The sequence below is a fragment of the Neofelis nebulosa genome, chromosome 18, assembly GCF_028018385.1.
Source record: "Neofelis nebulosa isolate mNeoNeb1 chromosome 18, mNeoNeb1.pri, whole genome shotgun sequence".
NCBI classification, from domain to species: Eukaryota; Metazoa; Chordata; class Mammalia; order Carnivora; family Felidae; genus Neofelis; species Neofelis nebulosa.
Window position 1 is genome coordinate 44,334,234 of NC_080799.1, and position 14,201 is coordinate 44,348,434.

Sequence of the window (14,201 nt, forward strand, 5' to 3'; positions counted from 1 at the left end):
CTGCCTTGGGGCGTGCGGGGATCTTCCTCTGCTGGAGACACTGGCGGGGGCCAGTCCGCGTGGCTGAGGGCGGCCGAGTCTCAGGTGGGACGTGGGCCGGGGACGGCGTATCCAGGTGGCAGCCGCCCCCGGCCTCGGCCTGACACCCGGCTGCCTTTCTTTCCCATCCTCCACCACCCCCCCCACCCCGGCCAAGTGGATCACTGCCCAAGCCGCCCGCCCACTTCCTGTGACCAAAACATAAAGGATCTCGGGGGCCCCCAGAGCAGAGACCCGTGGAGCCTGGCAAGGTAGGGGCGCTGTCCCCTCTCACACAGCTGCAGAGGCCCCTGGCCCCCTCCGGCCCTGAGCTGTCCCTCCGTGCCCTCTCTCTTCGCAGATGCTGTGGCTGTTGCTTCTGACCCCCTTCTTCTCGGGGACCTGCGTCGTGGGGAGCCCAGGTGAGTCCTGACCCCACGGGAGTCCTCCCTTCCCAGAGGCTCCTGTAACCTTGTCTCCAGTTCCAGTCGCTTGGGGGCCTTGGAGCTGCCTGTCTGTGCCCTCAGGGGAGGCTTGGTGGGGACTGGGCTCCGCCCGGGCCCCGAGGCCTGGCCTCCCTCCCCCCTCATGTTGTTCCCAGCCTCCCTCCCCCCTCCTGTTGCTTCCCAGCCTCCCTCCCTGGAAACGAGCTGGTGGGCATCGTCGGGGGCCAGAGTGCCCCCCAGGGGAAGTGGCCGTGGCAGGTCAGCCTGAAAGTCTACAATTATAACTGGGCCTCCTGGGTGCACATCTGCGGGGGCTCCCTCATCCACCCCCAGTGGGTGCTGACCGCCGCCCACTGCATCTTCCGGTGAGTCCGCTAGCTGCCATCCAGCTCTGGGTGAATCAGGAGGTGTGGGAATCCGGGCTCCAGGCGGGGTGGAGGGAGCCGCCCTCGAAGGACCCGCCTCCGTGGCTTCTTTGCAACCCCAGGAAGGACGCCGACCCGGCAGCCTACCGCATCCATGCCGGGGACGTGTACCTCTACGGGGGGAGGACGCTGCTGAATGTGACCCGCGTCATCGTCCACCCCGACTACATCAACGCCCAACTGGGTGCGGACGTGGCCCTGCTCCAGCTGTCACACTCTGTGAAATGCACGGCTAACGTCAGGCCTGTCAAGCTCCCGTCGGCCCTGCTTGAAGTCACCCCAGAGGACGAGTGCTGGGTGACCGGCTGGGGCACCGTCTTGGTGCACCGTGTGTACGGGGTGGGGGTTGGGAGGGGTTCGGGGCCACGAGAGGCATTTCCAGACCTGGCCACACAGAGAAGTCCTGGCGGGTGGGCGGCTGCAGGTTCTGTAAAGGAATCGCCTTCCGACACCCTCCCCCACCCACCCCGTGTGCGCCCCAATCGGGAGATCCGACCCCAGAGGCTGGAGGGTCCCTGAAGCACAACTGAGCTCGGGACCCAACACTGTGACGAGGAAATTCATATTCTTAGTTTTTCTCCATCTTATAGGAAGATATTGGGCGGACGGGCAGAAACCCTCACCCCCCCCCCCCCATTTTCTATCCGGTCCTTCCAACTAAAGGCAGAATCCACCCCCCGGGTCTTAGGAATTTAGAGGGAGATGGGAACCCTGCACCCTGGGGACCCCACGGTAGCGATCCGGGCAGGAACGCAGGCTCGCGGCCGACAGCGGGGGCCACGCTCCAGCCTCCGGTCACGTCTGTCCCCCAGAGTCGCTGCCTCCGCCCTACCGACTGCAGCAGGTGGCGGTGAGCGTGGTGGAGAACGCCGTCTGTGACCAGCAGTACCACAACGCCACCAGCCACCGCTTGGCGGGCAGGAAGATCATCCAGGACGACATGCTGTGTGCGGGGACCGAGGGCCGGGACTCCTGCCAGGTGAGTCCCAGCCCATCCCGGCCCCCACCCCGCGCTGGAGGCCAGCCGGGGCTCAGTGCTCTCTCTCCTTCCTCAGGGCGACTCTGGAGGCCCTCTGGTCTGCAACACGACGGGTGCTTGGCACTTGGTGGGAGTGGTCAGCTGGGGTGACAGCTGTGCCGTGAGAAACCGTCCCGGGGTCTACGCTCGCGTCCAGACGTACGTGCCCTGGATCACGCAGCAAATCGGGAGGGGCCTCTGACCAGGGCCTGCTGGCCGTCCGCCTGGCTGGGTGCGGAGGAGCGACGCCTTCCTCCCCCCAGAGCCTGCTGCTTCAGCCTCTGCGCCCCCGTCCCTGGCCTGGGCTCCGCCTTTGCTTCTGGCCTCCTCAGTGTCCGGGACTTCCGTGACTGCTGGGGGAAGGAGCAAGAAGATGCCAGGGGGCAGGCGGGAAGTCCCTGGGGCCCAGGGTGCCTCGCTGTGCTGTCTGTCAAATTAAAGAGCTTGAGGAATGACCAGAGTGCGGTCAGTCTCAGTGGAGTGGGCTCTCCGTGGGAGCGTGTCGGCCAGCCCAGCCCCGAGGTACAGGGGGCCGCGCTGGGGCTGGTGTCCTACCAGGCTTGGCAAGCGAGAGTGAGGTTCTCAGGGTTGGCTCCACTCTGCGGCCACAGCCGCCAGCTCTGTCCTGCACCGGAGGCCACCACGTGGTTCCAACCTTGCATCCATTCCTCCTTCCATGCCCCATCTTTCCAACCATCCATCTGTCCATCACACTTCTCTTGTAAGGCAAGGTCTGTTCTGGGAATTAACCAGTTGCCACACAAAAGTGACCTGGATATGATGCCAATTTGTCCTCCCCTTTAGGGACGTGCTTACCCATCTGGGTACCTTCAGGTGAGGGTCTTCGCTGGCTCCCCAGGGGGAGTTGGGTATGAGCTCCAGGTTCGGAGCCCCTGGTTGGGTATGAGCTCCAGGTGCTGGGCAGCAGCTGGAGAGAAATGCCCGGTAGGCAGCCGGGTGAGGGGCTGGAGGCCACGGTGCCCCAGGGCCATGATGTGTGTGCGCTGCAGGGTTAGGGGGTGCCCTGAGCCCATGTGCTGTGCCAGGGTGGGGCAAGGAGGGCCCATTCACCTGCTGTGCAGGGGGGAGGAGGGAGGAGGGAGGAGCTGAGGGGCAGGCTCCGTGGCAGGCCCCACCTGCTCCTTCTGAGCACCTGCAGCTATGGCTGTCCCCACCATTTGTGCCCCGTGGATGTTGCCCCCTGGACTAAGTGGCCGTCTCTGGGCCGCACAGGCCACAGCAGGACCAGGGCAGCCCCAGGTGGCCTGTCTGTAAACCCACATTTGTTTTTCCTTGTCACCCGGACAGGGGTGGGGATGGGTGTCCCCCACCTCCAGGAAGCCCTCCCCGGTTCGCGGGGGGCACACTGGCTCTTCTCCTCTGTCCTCCAGGAGTCGGGTCTTCGGGGCTGCCCCGGAGGGTCCCAGCTCGAGGCCCAGAGTGAGCCAGGAGACAGTCAGGCCTCGTGACAGGCGTCTGTGCCTGCCCACGCTGCTCACGTCCCTGCCCCCGTGCCCGCTTGGGGTCCCGTGGTCTTCACCGCAGATCAGATGGGCACAGCCCCCAGCTGCCCAGCTCAGAGCAGGCGCTTCCTAACTGTCCGCCGTGTGGCCAGGGCCTGATGACAGAGCCGATTAGGGGCCCTGGGAGGGGGCTGGACTTGTCTGCACCCGGCCCCGGCTTGAGACAGGAACTCTGAGGGACATCTGTGCCCCCCCAATGTCTCTGGACACGGTGCGTTTCTGCCCCCTATTTGACAGGAGAGCAAACTGGGGCACAGGGAGGGGGTCCTGTCCCTAGATGCCTTCCTTCTCTGGCCCCGGGGATGCCCTCCCAGCCTGCTAGGGCTTCTGGTTGCCCAGGGGACATGGGTCACATGGGCCCACGTGGTGGCCTCCGCAGGGGGAAACCTCCTCCTTGCCCCCACCCCCACATTAGCCGCTGACTCGTCACTGGCTGCCCTCGGCCTTGACCTTTCCTGGCCTAGGCTGTGTGGGTTTGGTTTCCAGGCACACAGGAAGCCCCCACCCCTGCCCCGCCCGAGGTGCGCTTCATCTCTGATCTGCAGCTCTGGGCGTGAAGGAGCCTAGTCCTGTCTTTCCACCCTAACCCTGTCCCCTCAGAGCCTTTCCTTGCCTTTCCTTGCAAGACGTGCCTCCGTCCACACCTCATCCGGCTCGAGGCCTACTCAGGCCTCAGAAAGTTCTAGAACTCATCACCCCAACAACGGACAGGGACAACTCCTGGGTGGGATGAGGGAAGGTGGAAGGAGGACGGATTTCTTGGTTGTTTCTTTTTTTTATCTTAACACGTCCATATCCCCCAAGAGTTTCCAGGGGGCACGTACTACACTTGTCATAAAAATAACTTTTGGGTTAAGAAGAAGGTGCGGCCTCCCTGCCCCCCTGTGCCGAGGTCTCACGTCACATGGCAGCCGAGGGGGTCTGATGGGCAGAACCGGGGCCCAGTCTCCTGATGCCCCTCTGGCCCCCGCTCTCGCTGGGCCCCTTCCCTGAGGGCTCCACACGCACCAGGGGAAGGTCCCGCCTCGGTTCTTCCACAGCCCCCCTCAATGTGAGGTCAGTTCTAGGAGGAGTAGAGCGCACGTGTGTGAACAACCGAGAAATCTTCAGTCTACACGCACAAACACCTCCGACTGCGAAAATCTTATGCCCAGAATTCGTGATCCCCAAAGACCACCAGGGAGCCGAGTCTGATGCAAAAGCAAAGAGCCTTTATTCGAGCTAGCTCGAGCTCAATCCCCTACCTGCACGGACGCAGAGGTGAGATACCAGGGAGAGAGAGCGAGTTTCAAAAGGACAAAGATTTTACTGGGGCCTAGGGGCCGTTGGTGAGGTAATGGCTGTGGCCTCAGCTGACTGGCTGGGGAAGGGTCCGAGTCCTGTGAGGCAGGTGAGCCGGAGGTTACTCAAGGGGAGGAGGCGTGGTCAAGGTGAAGGACACAGAACAAGATGGAGTTGGTCGGCGTAGGCCTTTTCATTCCTCCCTTGTCATGTAGCTTTCGGACCCAATCATGGGACCGGCTGCATTTATGGTGACAAGGGCAACAGAGTTTGGAGGTTACGCAAAGTTCTGGGAACCAAGTGTCCCTGGGGTGGCTCTGGGAGGTCTGATTAAGTACTGTCCCCGAGCCGGTGTCTATGATCTGCCAGGTGATGTTTTGGGGGCGTGGGGACTCCCGGCAGCATGAGCAATGACATGCAGAGTTAATAGAGTTACGAATATTTGGTGGGTGAGCTTGAGCGGGTCCTGTTGGTCCCGATTGATGGCTCATCGCGTGACAAAGTCCTTCCGGATCGAGGAGGGGTCCACTGGCCGAACGTGGGTGTGATGGACCCAGGTCACGATGCCATCTACTTTGAGAGTGGTGGGGGTTGTCAGCACCACGATGTAGGGTCCTTTCCAGCACGGCTCGAGGTCTCTCGGTGGTGCCTCTTAATGTAGACCCAGTCTCCTGGCCTGTACTGATGAGGTGTCGGGTTGGGCCAGCCTCGTAGATGGCACGGAGGCGCGGCCAAATGTCCTCGTGCGCCCTTTGGAGCCCTCTCAAGGAAAGAAAAAGTTCTTGATCTTTAAACTAAAGTTTGGGAATAATAGGGGGTGGCCTGCTAAATATGATCTCGTAGGGAGTAAAACCCAGTGTAAGGAGTGTTCCTAACCCGGTAAAGGGCGTATGGTAGGAGAGTCACCCAGTCCCCACCAGTCTCCATGGTTAATTTGGTAAGGGTCTCTTTTAGGGTTCCATTCATTCTTTCTACCTGTCCTGAGCTCTGGGGCCTATAAGCACAATGTAATTTCCAGTTTGCCCCCACCGCCTTGGCTACTGCCTGTGTTACCTGCGAGATAAAAGCTGGTCCGTTGTCTGATCCTACCATGGCAGGAAAACCAGACCCGGGTAAGATGTCTTCTAGTAGCTTCTTAGCCACCGTCTGAGCCGTTTCATGCTTGGTTGGGTATGCCTCCACCCAGCCAGAGAAGGTGTCCATAAATACGAAAAGATATTTATAACTGTAATTTCCTGGTTTGACTTCAGTGAAGTCGACCTCCCATTGGGCTCCCGGTCTGGTGCCTCTGAGCCTGGTTCCTTTTTTATTTGATGTGGCCCTCGCGTTGGTGAGTTGGCAGGTCTTGCAAGCAGATACAACTTGCTCTATTCTGGTGTCCTGTTGGTGAATCTTGATTCCGGCATGTCGGATTAAGTCTTTTAATTTTCAGGCCCCCGTGTGAGTAGACCGATGCATGTGCTCTAATATTGAGACTCCGAGCCGGTCTGGCAGCACGAGCTCCTTGTTAGGTGTATACCACCGTCCCTTTATCTCCTGGGCCATGGGGGTTTCTTGATCCGCTGTAACTCTTCCTGGGAGTATTTGGGCTGGTCTGGTAAAACTGGGTCTCCCCAGTCTGGTAGTTGTTAAGCCGTTTTCAAGCTCCCAACGTTAGTACCTTGGTGAGGGCGACGAGCTCTGCTCGCTGGGCTGACGTTCTGGAGGGTAGAGCCTCCACCCATATGGTGTCCGTTTCGGTGACCACCGCTGCACCCGCATACCTGTGTCTGTCTCGCACAAAGCTGCTGCCATCAGTGAACCAAGTAGCCTCGGCATTGGGGAGGGGCCGGTCGGTCAGGTCCGTCCGGAATCCATGTACTCGTTCCAGGATTCCCGCACAGTCATGTAGTGGAGCACCTAGGTCAGGGTCGGGCAGCAGGGTTGCAGGATTGAGGGCTGCACTGGGGTGGAACTGCGCTCGTGGAGGGTTGAGTAGGAGGCTCTGGTAATGAGTCACACGTGTGTTGCTCATCCATCTATCAGGAGGCTGTTTCAGGACCCCTTCAATGGCGTGTGGGGTCGTGATCCAGATCTCCTGTTCTAGGGTCAGTTTGTCTGCGTCCTTGACTAGGAGTGCTGTCGCCGCAATAATTCTTAGGCATGGCGGCCAGCCGGCAGCCACTGGGTCGAGTTTCTTGGACAGGTAAGCCACCAGGTGATTCCAGGGGCCTAAGGCTTGAGTTAGAACCCCTTTTGCTATTCCCTGATGTTCGTCTACAAAGAGGTGGAAGGGCTTCGTAATGTCTGGTAGGCCCAGGGCTGGGGCACATAGGAGGGCCTTTTTTAACTGATTAAAGGCAGTTTCTTGTTTTTCAGCCCATTTCAATGTTTTCCCCTCTTTGGTAGCTTCATATAGGGGCCTGGCGATCTTAGCAAAACCCTCTCGCTGCATATCTGAGCCTTCTTCGTGGATGCCCGGTACCCTAAGGCCCCCAGGGTAGCCAGCAGGTCCTGGGTCCCTCGCTGTACTCACCCAGGTCCTCGTGTAGCACCAGGGTGCTCCCTTTTGTACTCACCCAGGTCCTCGTGTAGTGCCTCGTCGAAGACAGTGGGCGAATTTTTGAATCCCTGAGGTAGCCGTGTCCAGGTGAGTCGCCCACTGTGGCCCTCCTCCGGATCATGCCACTCGAAGGCGATCAAGGATTGGCTCTGGGGTGCCAGAGGCAGACTGAAGAAGGCGTCCTTTAAATCTAGTACCGTATACCAGACCCTGGAGGGTGCCAAGGAGCTCAAGAGAGTATATGAGTTGGGAACAGTTGGGTGTATGTCCCTGACCCTCTTATTTACTTCCCGGAGGTCTTGTACCGGTCGGTAATCATTTGTGTGAGGTTTTTGACCGGCAATAGGGGGGTGTTCCAGGCAGACTGGCAAGGGGCTAGTACCCCTAGGCTTCATAGTCTCTGGATGTGTGGCTGGAGCCCATTCCGGGCCTCCTGAGACATGGGGTATTGTTTGATCCTTACTGGACTCTCTCCTGGCTTGAGCTCTACCAGGACCAGGGTCCTGTGAGCAGCTAGTCCTATCCCCGCCCCCCCTTCTCTGCCCAAACCGAGGGGAATTCTTGAAGCCATCTGTCTATATTATCCTTTCTCGGGAGCGCCTCCTGGTGGAGGCGGTATTCATCCTCCAGTTTCATGGTCAGGACCTGGATGGGGTGGCCCTTGCCATCGGTGACCTGAGGCCGCCCTTGTCTGAAAGTTATCTGAGCTCCAATCTTGGTCAGTAGTCCCGTCCTAACAGCGGGTAGGGGCATTCTGGTATTACCATAAAGGAGTGGGATTCCTGGCCCGGCCCCAAATCTACTGTTCTTCGGGTAGTCCATGAATACTGGCTCATACCAGTTGCCCTTTGGACCCAGGACTTCTTGCTGGGTAGTTTTCCTTGTGGGGTGCAGAGGACCGAATGTTGTGCTCCGGTGTCGACAAGGAAGTCAACAGGGGTCCCCTTCACTTTAAGAGTTACCCTGGGTTTGGGGAGAGGGTCCAAACCCGACTCCCCTAATCACTCAGTTCATCTAGCTCTAGGACGTTTACTCGAGCAGTCTTGCCTCCCTTCCCGCCGGCCCTTTTCGGACAATCTTGGGCCCAATGCCCTATCTCCTTGCAGTATGCGCACTGATCCTTCTGCAGCCTCTGCTTCCCCCCCTTGGTGGCTCCTTTACCTTTTCTTGTGTTGTCTGCCATCTGCTGGAGATGGCGGTCTCGTTTATGGGGGAGTCATCAGTGGTAGCTAGTAGTATTCTGGCCAGGTCTTGAGTCTGCTTACTGCTGGCAGCCGCCATGGCGCGAGCCTGCTTGTCCTCAGGAGGCTCCCGGTTGTTATATTCCTTTTCGGTTACCACCAGTAAGTCCTGCAGACTTTTTCTCCTAGTCTATCTATTTTCTGTAATTTTCTGCTAATGTCTATGGTCGATTGGTTTACAAAGGCCATGATAACAGCTGCCTTGCTTTCCGGAGCCTCTGGATCCATGGGGGTATAGGTACGGAATGCCTCCATGATCCGTTCTAAAAAGGCAGCCGGAGATTCATCTTTTCCCTGTTGCACATTTCCTACTTTGGCCAAATTGGTTGGCTTTCTAGCAGCCATTCGGAGACCCCCCATTAGAGTCTGGCGGTAGACCCGGAGTCTCTCCTTACCTTCTGTCGTGTTGAAATCCCACTGGGGCCGAGTTAACGGGGGGAAGGAGGCATCTATCTGAGTCTGTTTGGTGGTGGGATTCCCGTCTGTGCCCGGAACTAGTTTTCGGGCCTCATTGAGGATTCTTTCTCTTTCTTCAGTCGTGAACAGGACCTGCAAAAGCTGCTGGCAATCATCCCACGTGGAGCTAGGAAGGGCTTAAGCCAAGAGGGTGGGTAGAGGGGTGGTCTGAGTCTGTCCCATAAGGTCCGTCCAGTATGTCCACAGAACAAAACAGAGAAACACAGAAGCAGACAAACAGAGGGCCCTTAGAAAGTCTTCCAACCTTATGGAAGCAAAACCGAAAGCTAGCTTAGACTTTTGAGGGGACTCCACGTCCCTCCAAAACCGAGAGCTAGACGACAGCCTCATGCCGACCAACGGGAGAGACCCGCCTCATCTCAGACCTTTGAGGGGATTGCACGTCCCCCCAAAACAGATGAGGGGATTCCACGTCCCTCCAGAAGGGAGAATCGGAACGTCTTCTGAAACTCCTGGCCCGTGGTCCTCCAGTGCGTCCACTTAGACCGCGTCGGGCACTACCAGAATTCCAGAAAAGAGCTCACACAGAAAAGACGGAACAAACAGACACTAACCGTGGCCAGTCAGGCTCTCTGGGTCGGGGGTCCCTCGGGGGTCTTGGGGATCCCGGACGAGCCCCCAAATGTTATGCCCAGAATTCGTGATCCCCAAAGACCACCAGGGAGCTGAGTCCGATGTAAAAGCAAAAGAGCCTTTATTTGAGCTAGCTCGAGCTCAATCCCCTACCTCCCCGACGCAGCGGTGAGATACCGGGGAGAGAGAGCGAGTTTCAAAAGGACAAAGGTTTTACTGGGCCTAGGGGCAGTTGGTGAGGTAATGGCTGTGGCCTCAGCCGATTGGCTGGGGAAGGGTCTGAGTCCTGTTAGGCAGGGGAGGGGGGGTGGTGGTTACTCAAGGGGAGGAGGCGTGGTCAAGGTGAAGGACACAGAACAAGATGGAGTCGGCCGGCGTAAGCCCGTCCTTTCAAAAAGCACACAAAACGGCTTGCGCCAACTGTGAACAACAAAGTGTTGATGCATCTGGCTGAAAATCTCCCAATGAGGAGAAGAAGGCCAGAACTCTGACGAAGAGGCACCGGGCCGCCAGAGGAGACACCCCCCAGGCGGCGCAGGGGGTTCCGAGCACAGCCAGAAACGAGACGGGTGCGGGTCTCGAGCCAACACGGCAGAAGGACGCTGTTTGCTAGAAGACCTTCAAAAATTAAGGATCTCGGGGCCCCTGGCTGGCTCAGTCAGTGGGGGGTGCGACTCTTAACCTCAGGGGCCTGAGTTCGAGCCCCACGTTGGGCGTGGAGCCTACTTAAAGATAGAAAAAAATGAAAAGGACGTTAAAACTTGAGGGTCTGTTGGGTCTTTTCCCCATAACGTGGTTGTATTACGTCTTCTTTAAAAACTTTTACTGTTTATGTATTCGTTATGAGGGAGACAAAGAGACAGCATGAAGGGGGGGGGGCAGAGAGACAGAAAGAGAGAGAGAATCCCAAGCAGGCTCCGCAGAGGCCGACACGCCCAGAGGCCGACGCGGGGCTCCATCCCACTAACCGCGAGACCGTGACCCGAGCTGAATCGAGAGTTGGACGTTGCAAAAGGGGAATGGAGACCCCGTCCTGAGTAAGGCAGGGACAAGCAGGGGTGGATGGCCAGGGGCAGGGGTTTCTGAACGGGCCATCGCTAACAGGGGGCATCTGGGGACTCGTGCCACAACCAGCCCACAGGGCCTCTGCTGCGCGCTGTGGGGAGTGAGGGGGGGGTGAGGCGGGGGTGGGGTCAGGGGTTTTCATCCCAGGTGGAGCCTGATGAGGTGCCAAGGGCACATAAAAGCCTTGAGGGCGGAGAGAGAGAGGTCTCCTGGTCCTAAAGTCTGTCACCTTGAACAGTTGAGCAGACGCCAGGTTTCTTTCCAGCAACAAGTGGAATTAGACAGTCCATGTCAGGACAGAGAAGACAGAGAACTTCCACTGATTAAAAGGAGTTTTTGCAGTGGCCTGGGAATATTCCTGAAAGCCTCCATTCTGAGGGAGACCAACAAGAGACCGCTGGCTCTAATCACCATAATCATTGACCCCGGAAACGAATGAGGGAGTAACTCCCCCATACAGTTACAGTAACTGGAATGTATTAGGAAAAACAGTAACAGGGTGTTAGATTCCCCTTTGTTAGGGATGGCCTGTGTCTTTTTGTCTCCCAAACACCCTGGGTTAGGTTTTGGAACACTTGTATATATGGCTCAGGGTTCTCTGCAACTGTGCTCAGATCCTTTTGTTTGCTTAGAATATTGCAAGGAAAATGGACCCTTCATGGGACCAAATTCACCATGAAACATTTTAGTCAATAGATACATTGAATGTCCCTTTCTTTCGAGGGGATGATATTTCATCTCTGACAATCCTGGATAAGGAGGGCATGAGGGTCTCACAGGTGGCTTTTCCTGAGAAGAGCCCTCAGAGGGCAAGTCTGCAAGAACCTGCTTTTCTCAGTGCCTTTAAGGGCCAGAAGGTTGGCACCTAACTTACAAGTCTTACATAAGGAAATTTTGACCATTTACCCTCTCTTTTACAATATAGATCTAACTTTAAGACGGTACTGATTGAGTGCCTCCCTCAGGAGACCAGGAATCTCTATTCGACAAGAGGATCCTTTGAAGGATTTTCTAAAATAATGTGCAGATCCTCTGAACTCGAGATCCACGACCTACAATTTGACAACAGTAACCAAAATAGCACAAAGGGGAAACGAATGATCCTCTGGCACCTTTTCTGTGCCGTGTCTGTGCTGGTCCTATAGCTGAGTCTGGAGGTACTGATCATGTATTCCTATTCGATCAGCTACCATCTCTTTATGGGCAAAATCTTCAACTGATCTTGGCAGAATCCACAGTGTACCTCCCGTGAAGATTCAAGTTGATCATGCAAAACTTCTCCATAGTATTAATATGTTTTCAATTCAGAAGACCTTCAAGGCATCAACATCATAATAGAATGTAACAAGGCTCATGGTCTCATGATCCCCTGCAGTAGTCCATATAACACCTCTATTATACCTGTGAGAAAACCCAACTGCTGTGGATAGTATTTTGTCTAGGACTTCCGAGAAAGAAACAGCTCTGTCATCCCTCGACATCCCCTTCTTCCCAAACCTCACACTCTACCAACATGCACTCTTCCTGAAAGCAACGTTTTCACTCTACACCACCCATGTGGTGTAGTTTTCAGCATTCTAGTTGATAAGGACAGCCAGTATCTTTTTACCTTCACACGCAGGGAATGACAATGCATCTGGACTGCAACCTCCCCGGGTTCCACAGAGTGCTGCACGTTTCCCACAAACCTTAAAGGCTGATTTGGATGATGGAAAGTGTTTTTGCAGGCTCGACTTTGTTACAGTGTGTAGATGATTTGCGTCTCTGCTCCCCGGCTCGTGCCTCTTCACACGAAGACAGCACCCCCCTGGGAAAACTTCTGGTTTTAAAATGCCCATAAAGTCTCCAAAGAAAAACTACAGTTTGCTCAAACTCAGCTTAGGTATTTAGCTCACCTGTTCACAGAACAAGGCCCACATCTGGATCCAGGCACTCTCGAGGGATCCACAATCTCTCACAACTGAAATCTAAGAGCCAATTACAAGGCTTTCTTGGACTGGCTGTCTACTCTCAAAACTGAATTCCAAACTTCTCTCTTAAGGCTCAGCTCAATGCAGGCTTTCAGACACCTGGGCAATATCTGAAAAAGTAAAAAAAAAAAAAATAGTCGTTACTTCAAGAGCAACATTAGCGTTAGCCCAAAGGGATCTTGATGAAAGGTTTAGGGAGAAAACATACGATTTCATGGTGCTGTACCCATGGTCCTGTACCCTCATGGCTCATCAAATTATACCCTTTAACTTGAGGCTTTGTTATATGTAAATTATACCTCATTAAAGAGAGTTTCAAAACATAACATACTAGAAGCAAATGTTGCAAAGTTCCTTTCAAATCCTGAAGTGCATGGGTGATATGAGTCTGTCTGCCCGTGTCTCAAAAATCCCAAATAATAAGACATTCAAAAAATTAATAACAGCAGAGTAAGCGGATCCTGAGCGCACCCTGTCCCATGTGTTCAGCTACATAATATCCACATCCAAGTCCATGAGCCAGAGAGCGATGCAAAGACTGGCAGAAGACACTCCACACCTAAATAGAGAGAAGCTGCACCAGAAAGGTTAGGAAGGTCAGAAAGGTGGAGGCTGGCTGCCTGCAGAATGGGCAGAGAAAGTGAGCCCTCACCCCAGGGAGCTCACCCGGTGAAGACTAATCTCCATCACATTTGGCATGAAACCCCAGAGGGGCTGAATGCCCTTGAGTTGAGATCCTGGAGCTTTGGAGGTCAGCTGACCCAGCACTGGGTGACCCAGGAGGATGAGGGCTAGCCGGGTCCCTGCCTGTGTAGAGAGGCAGTGTCAACGTGGCATTTTACACAATGCCGAGGCAACAGGGACAGATGTATTCATGCTGATTCCTGAGTGTGTTGGAGGACTGACTTCTCCAACAATGAGGGAGCTCACAGGCACCATTCTTCTCCCCCAGCCTCCCAGAATAAGCATAGAAGCACCCACCAGAGGCTGAGGCTGCACAGACACTTGCTACCTAACCCGTTAGCAGTGCGCCAGTCCCAAGGGTTCACTGGGGGACTCACCACACCAAGCCTGCTGGTCTCAGGGCAAACATTCTTAAAACCACAAGGGCACCCTGTCCGACAGGCTGCATGCATAGCTGTCACAGCACGCTGCGTACATCTGCACCTCACCCAGCTGTACATATCCGGGCACCCTCATCTGTCTCACCCAGCCACATGTCCCCAGGCACAGACATGCTCTGTGCATATCCTCACGCCCCTAGCTTCCACCGCTGGTCCACAGCCCCCAGCCACCAAAGGACATCGGGAAATCTGGCATAGGACTAGTGGCCCTGTGCCATTTTGCTAACACTCCTGCCCTGTGCCCAAGTTACCCAGCCGGCATACCACCCCACAGCTGGCCTGCCTGGGTCCCACTGACACCCCTGAGTGTAAGCACAGCCCACAACAGGCACGCAGTCAGTGCAGACCCCTGCAGTGAAAGGAAAAGTAACCCAGACACAACAGCAGGCAGTGAGCGATACCCACGCGATATCCTCCTGAAGGTCCAGGTCCTATAAATGGAGACGTGCACTGCTCAGGACTCCGCGACCTCTCTTTCACACCGTCGTTAATTTCAAG

At 56.0% G+C, this 14,201-nt stretch overlaps 2 protein-coding genes across 2 annotated transcripts; one reads left to right on the top strand and one right to left on the bottom strand.

Annotated features, from left to right (window-relative positions):
* Window positions 1–281: 281 nt before the first annotated feature.
* Window positions 282–2,362, top strand: LOC131500819 (serine protease 29-like). Its single transcript, XM_058710307.1, has 5 exons — window positions 282–440; window positions 649–829; window positions 952–1,217; window positions 1,702–1,868; window positions 1,945–2,362. Exons 1-5 carry the CDS (start codon window positions 380–382, stop codon window positions 2,107–2,109), a joined length of 840 nt encoding a protein of 279 aa, XP_058566290.1. The 5' UTR covers window positions 282–379; the 3' UTR covers window positions 2,110–2,362.
* A 2,570-nt stretch (window positions 2,363–4,932) lies between these two features.
* LOC131501164 (uncharacterized) lies at window positions 4,933–7,370 on the bottom strand. The gene is made up of 2 exons (XM_058710904.1): window positions 6,475–7,370; window positions 4,933–6,103 (listed from the first exon to the last, which is right to left on the bottom strand). Exons 1-2 carry the CDS (start codon window positions 7,143–7,145, stop codon window positions 6,079–6,081), a joined length of 696 nt encoding a protein of 231 aa, XP_058566887.1. The 5' UTR covers window positions 7,146–7,370; the 3' UTR covers window positions 4,933–6,078.
* Between the last annotated feature and the right edge of the window lie 6,831 nt (window positions 7,371–14,201).

Excerpts from the sequence above, each read along its gene's own strand:
- LOC131500819 (XM_058710307.1), top strand. The coding sequence starts at position 380 with ATGCTGTGGCTGTTGCTTCTGACCCCCTTCTTCTCGGGGACCTGCGTC. Across the intron at positions 1,218-1,701 it reads GGGCACCGTCTTGGTGCACC|AGTCGCTGCCTCCGCCCTAC; the intron begins GTGTGTACGGGG and ends TCTGTCCCCCAG. Across the intron at positions 1,869-1,944 it reads AGGGCCGGGACTCCTGCCAG|GGCGACTCTGGAGGCCCTCT; the intron begins GTGAGTCCCAGC and ends CTCCTTCCTCAG.
- LOC131501164 (XM_058710904.1), bottom strand. The coding sequence starts at position 7,145 with ATGCAGCGAGAGGGTTTTGCTAAGATCGCCAGGCCCCTATATGAAGCT. Across the intron at positions 6,104-6,474 it reads TTTGTGCGAGACAGACACAG|ATTCACCAACAGGACACCAG; the intron begins GTATGCGGGTGC and ends GCCGGAATCAAG.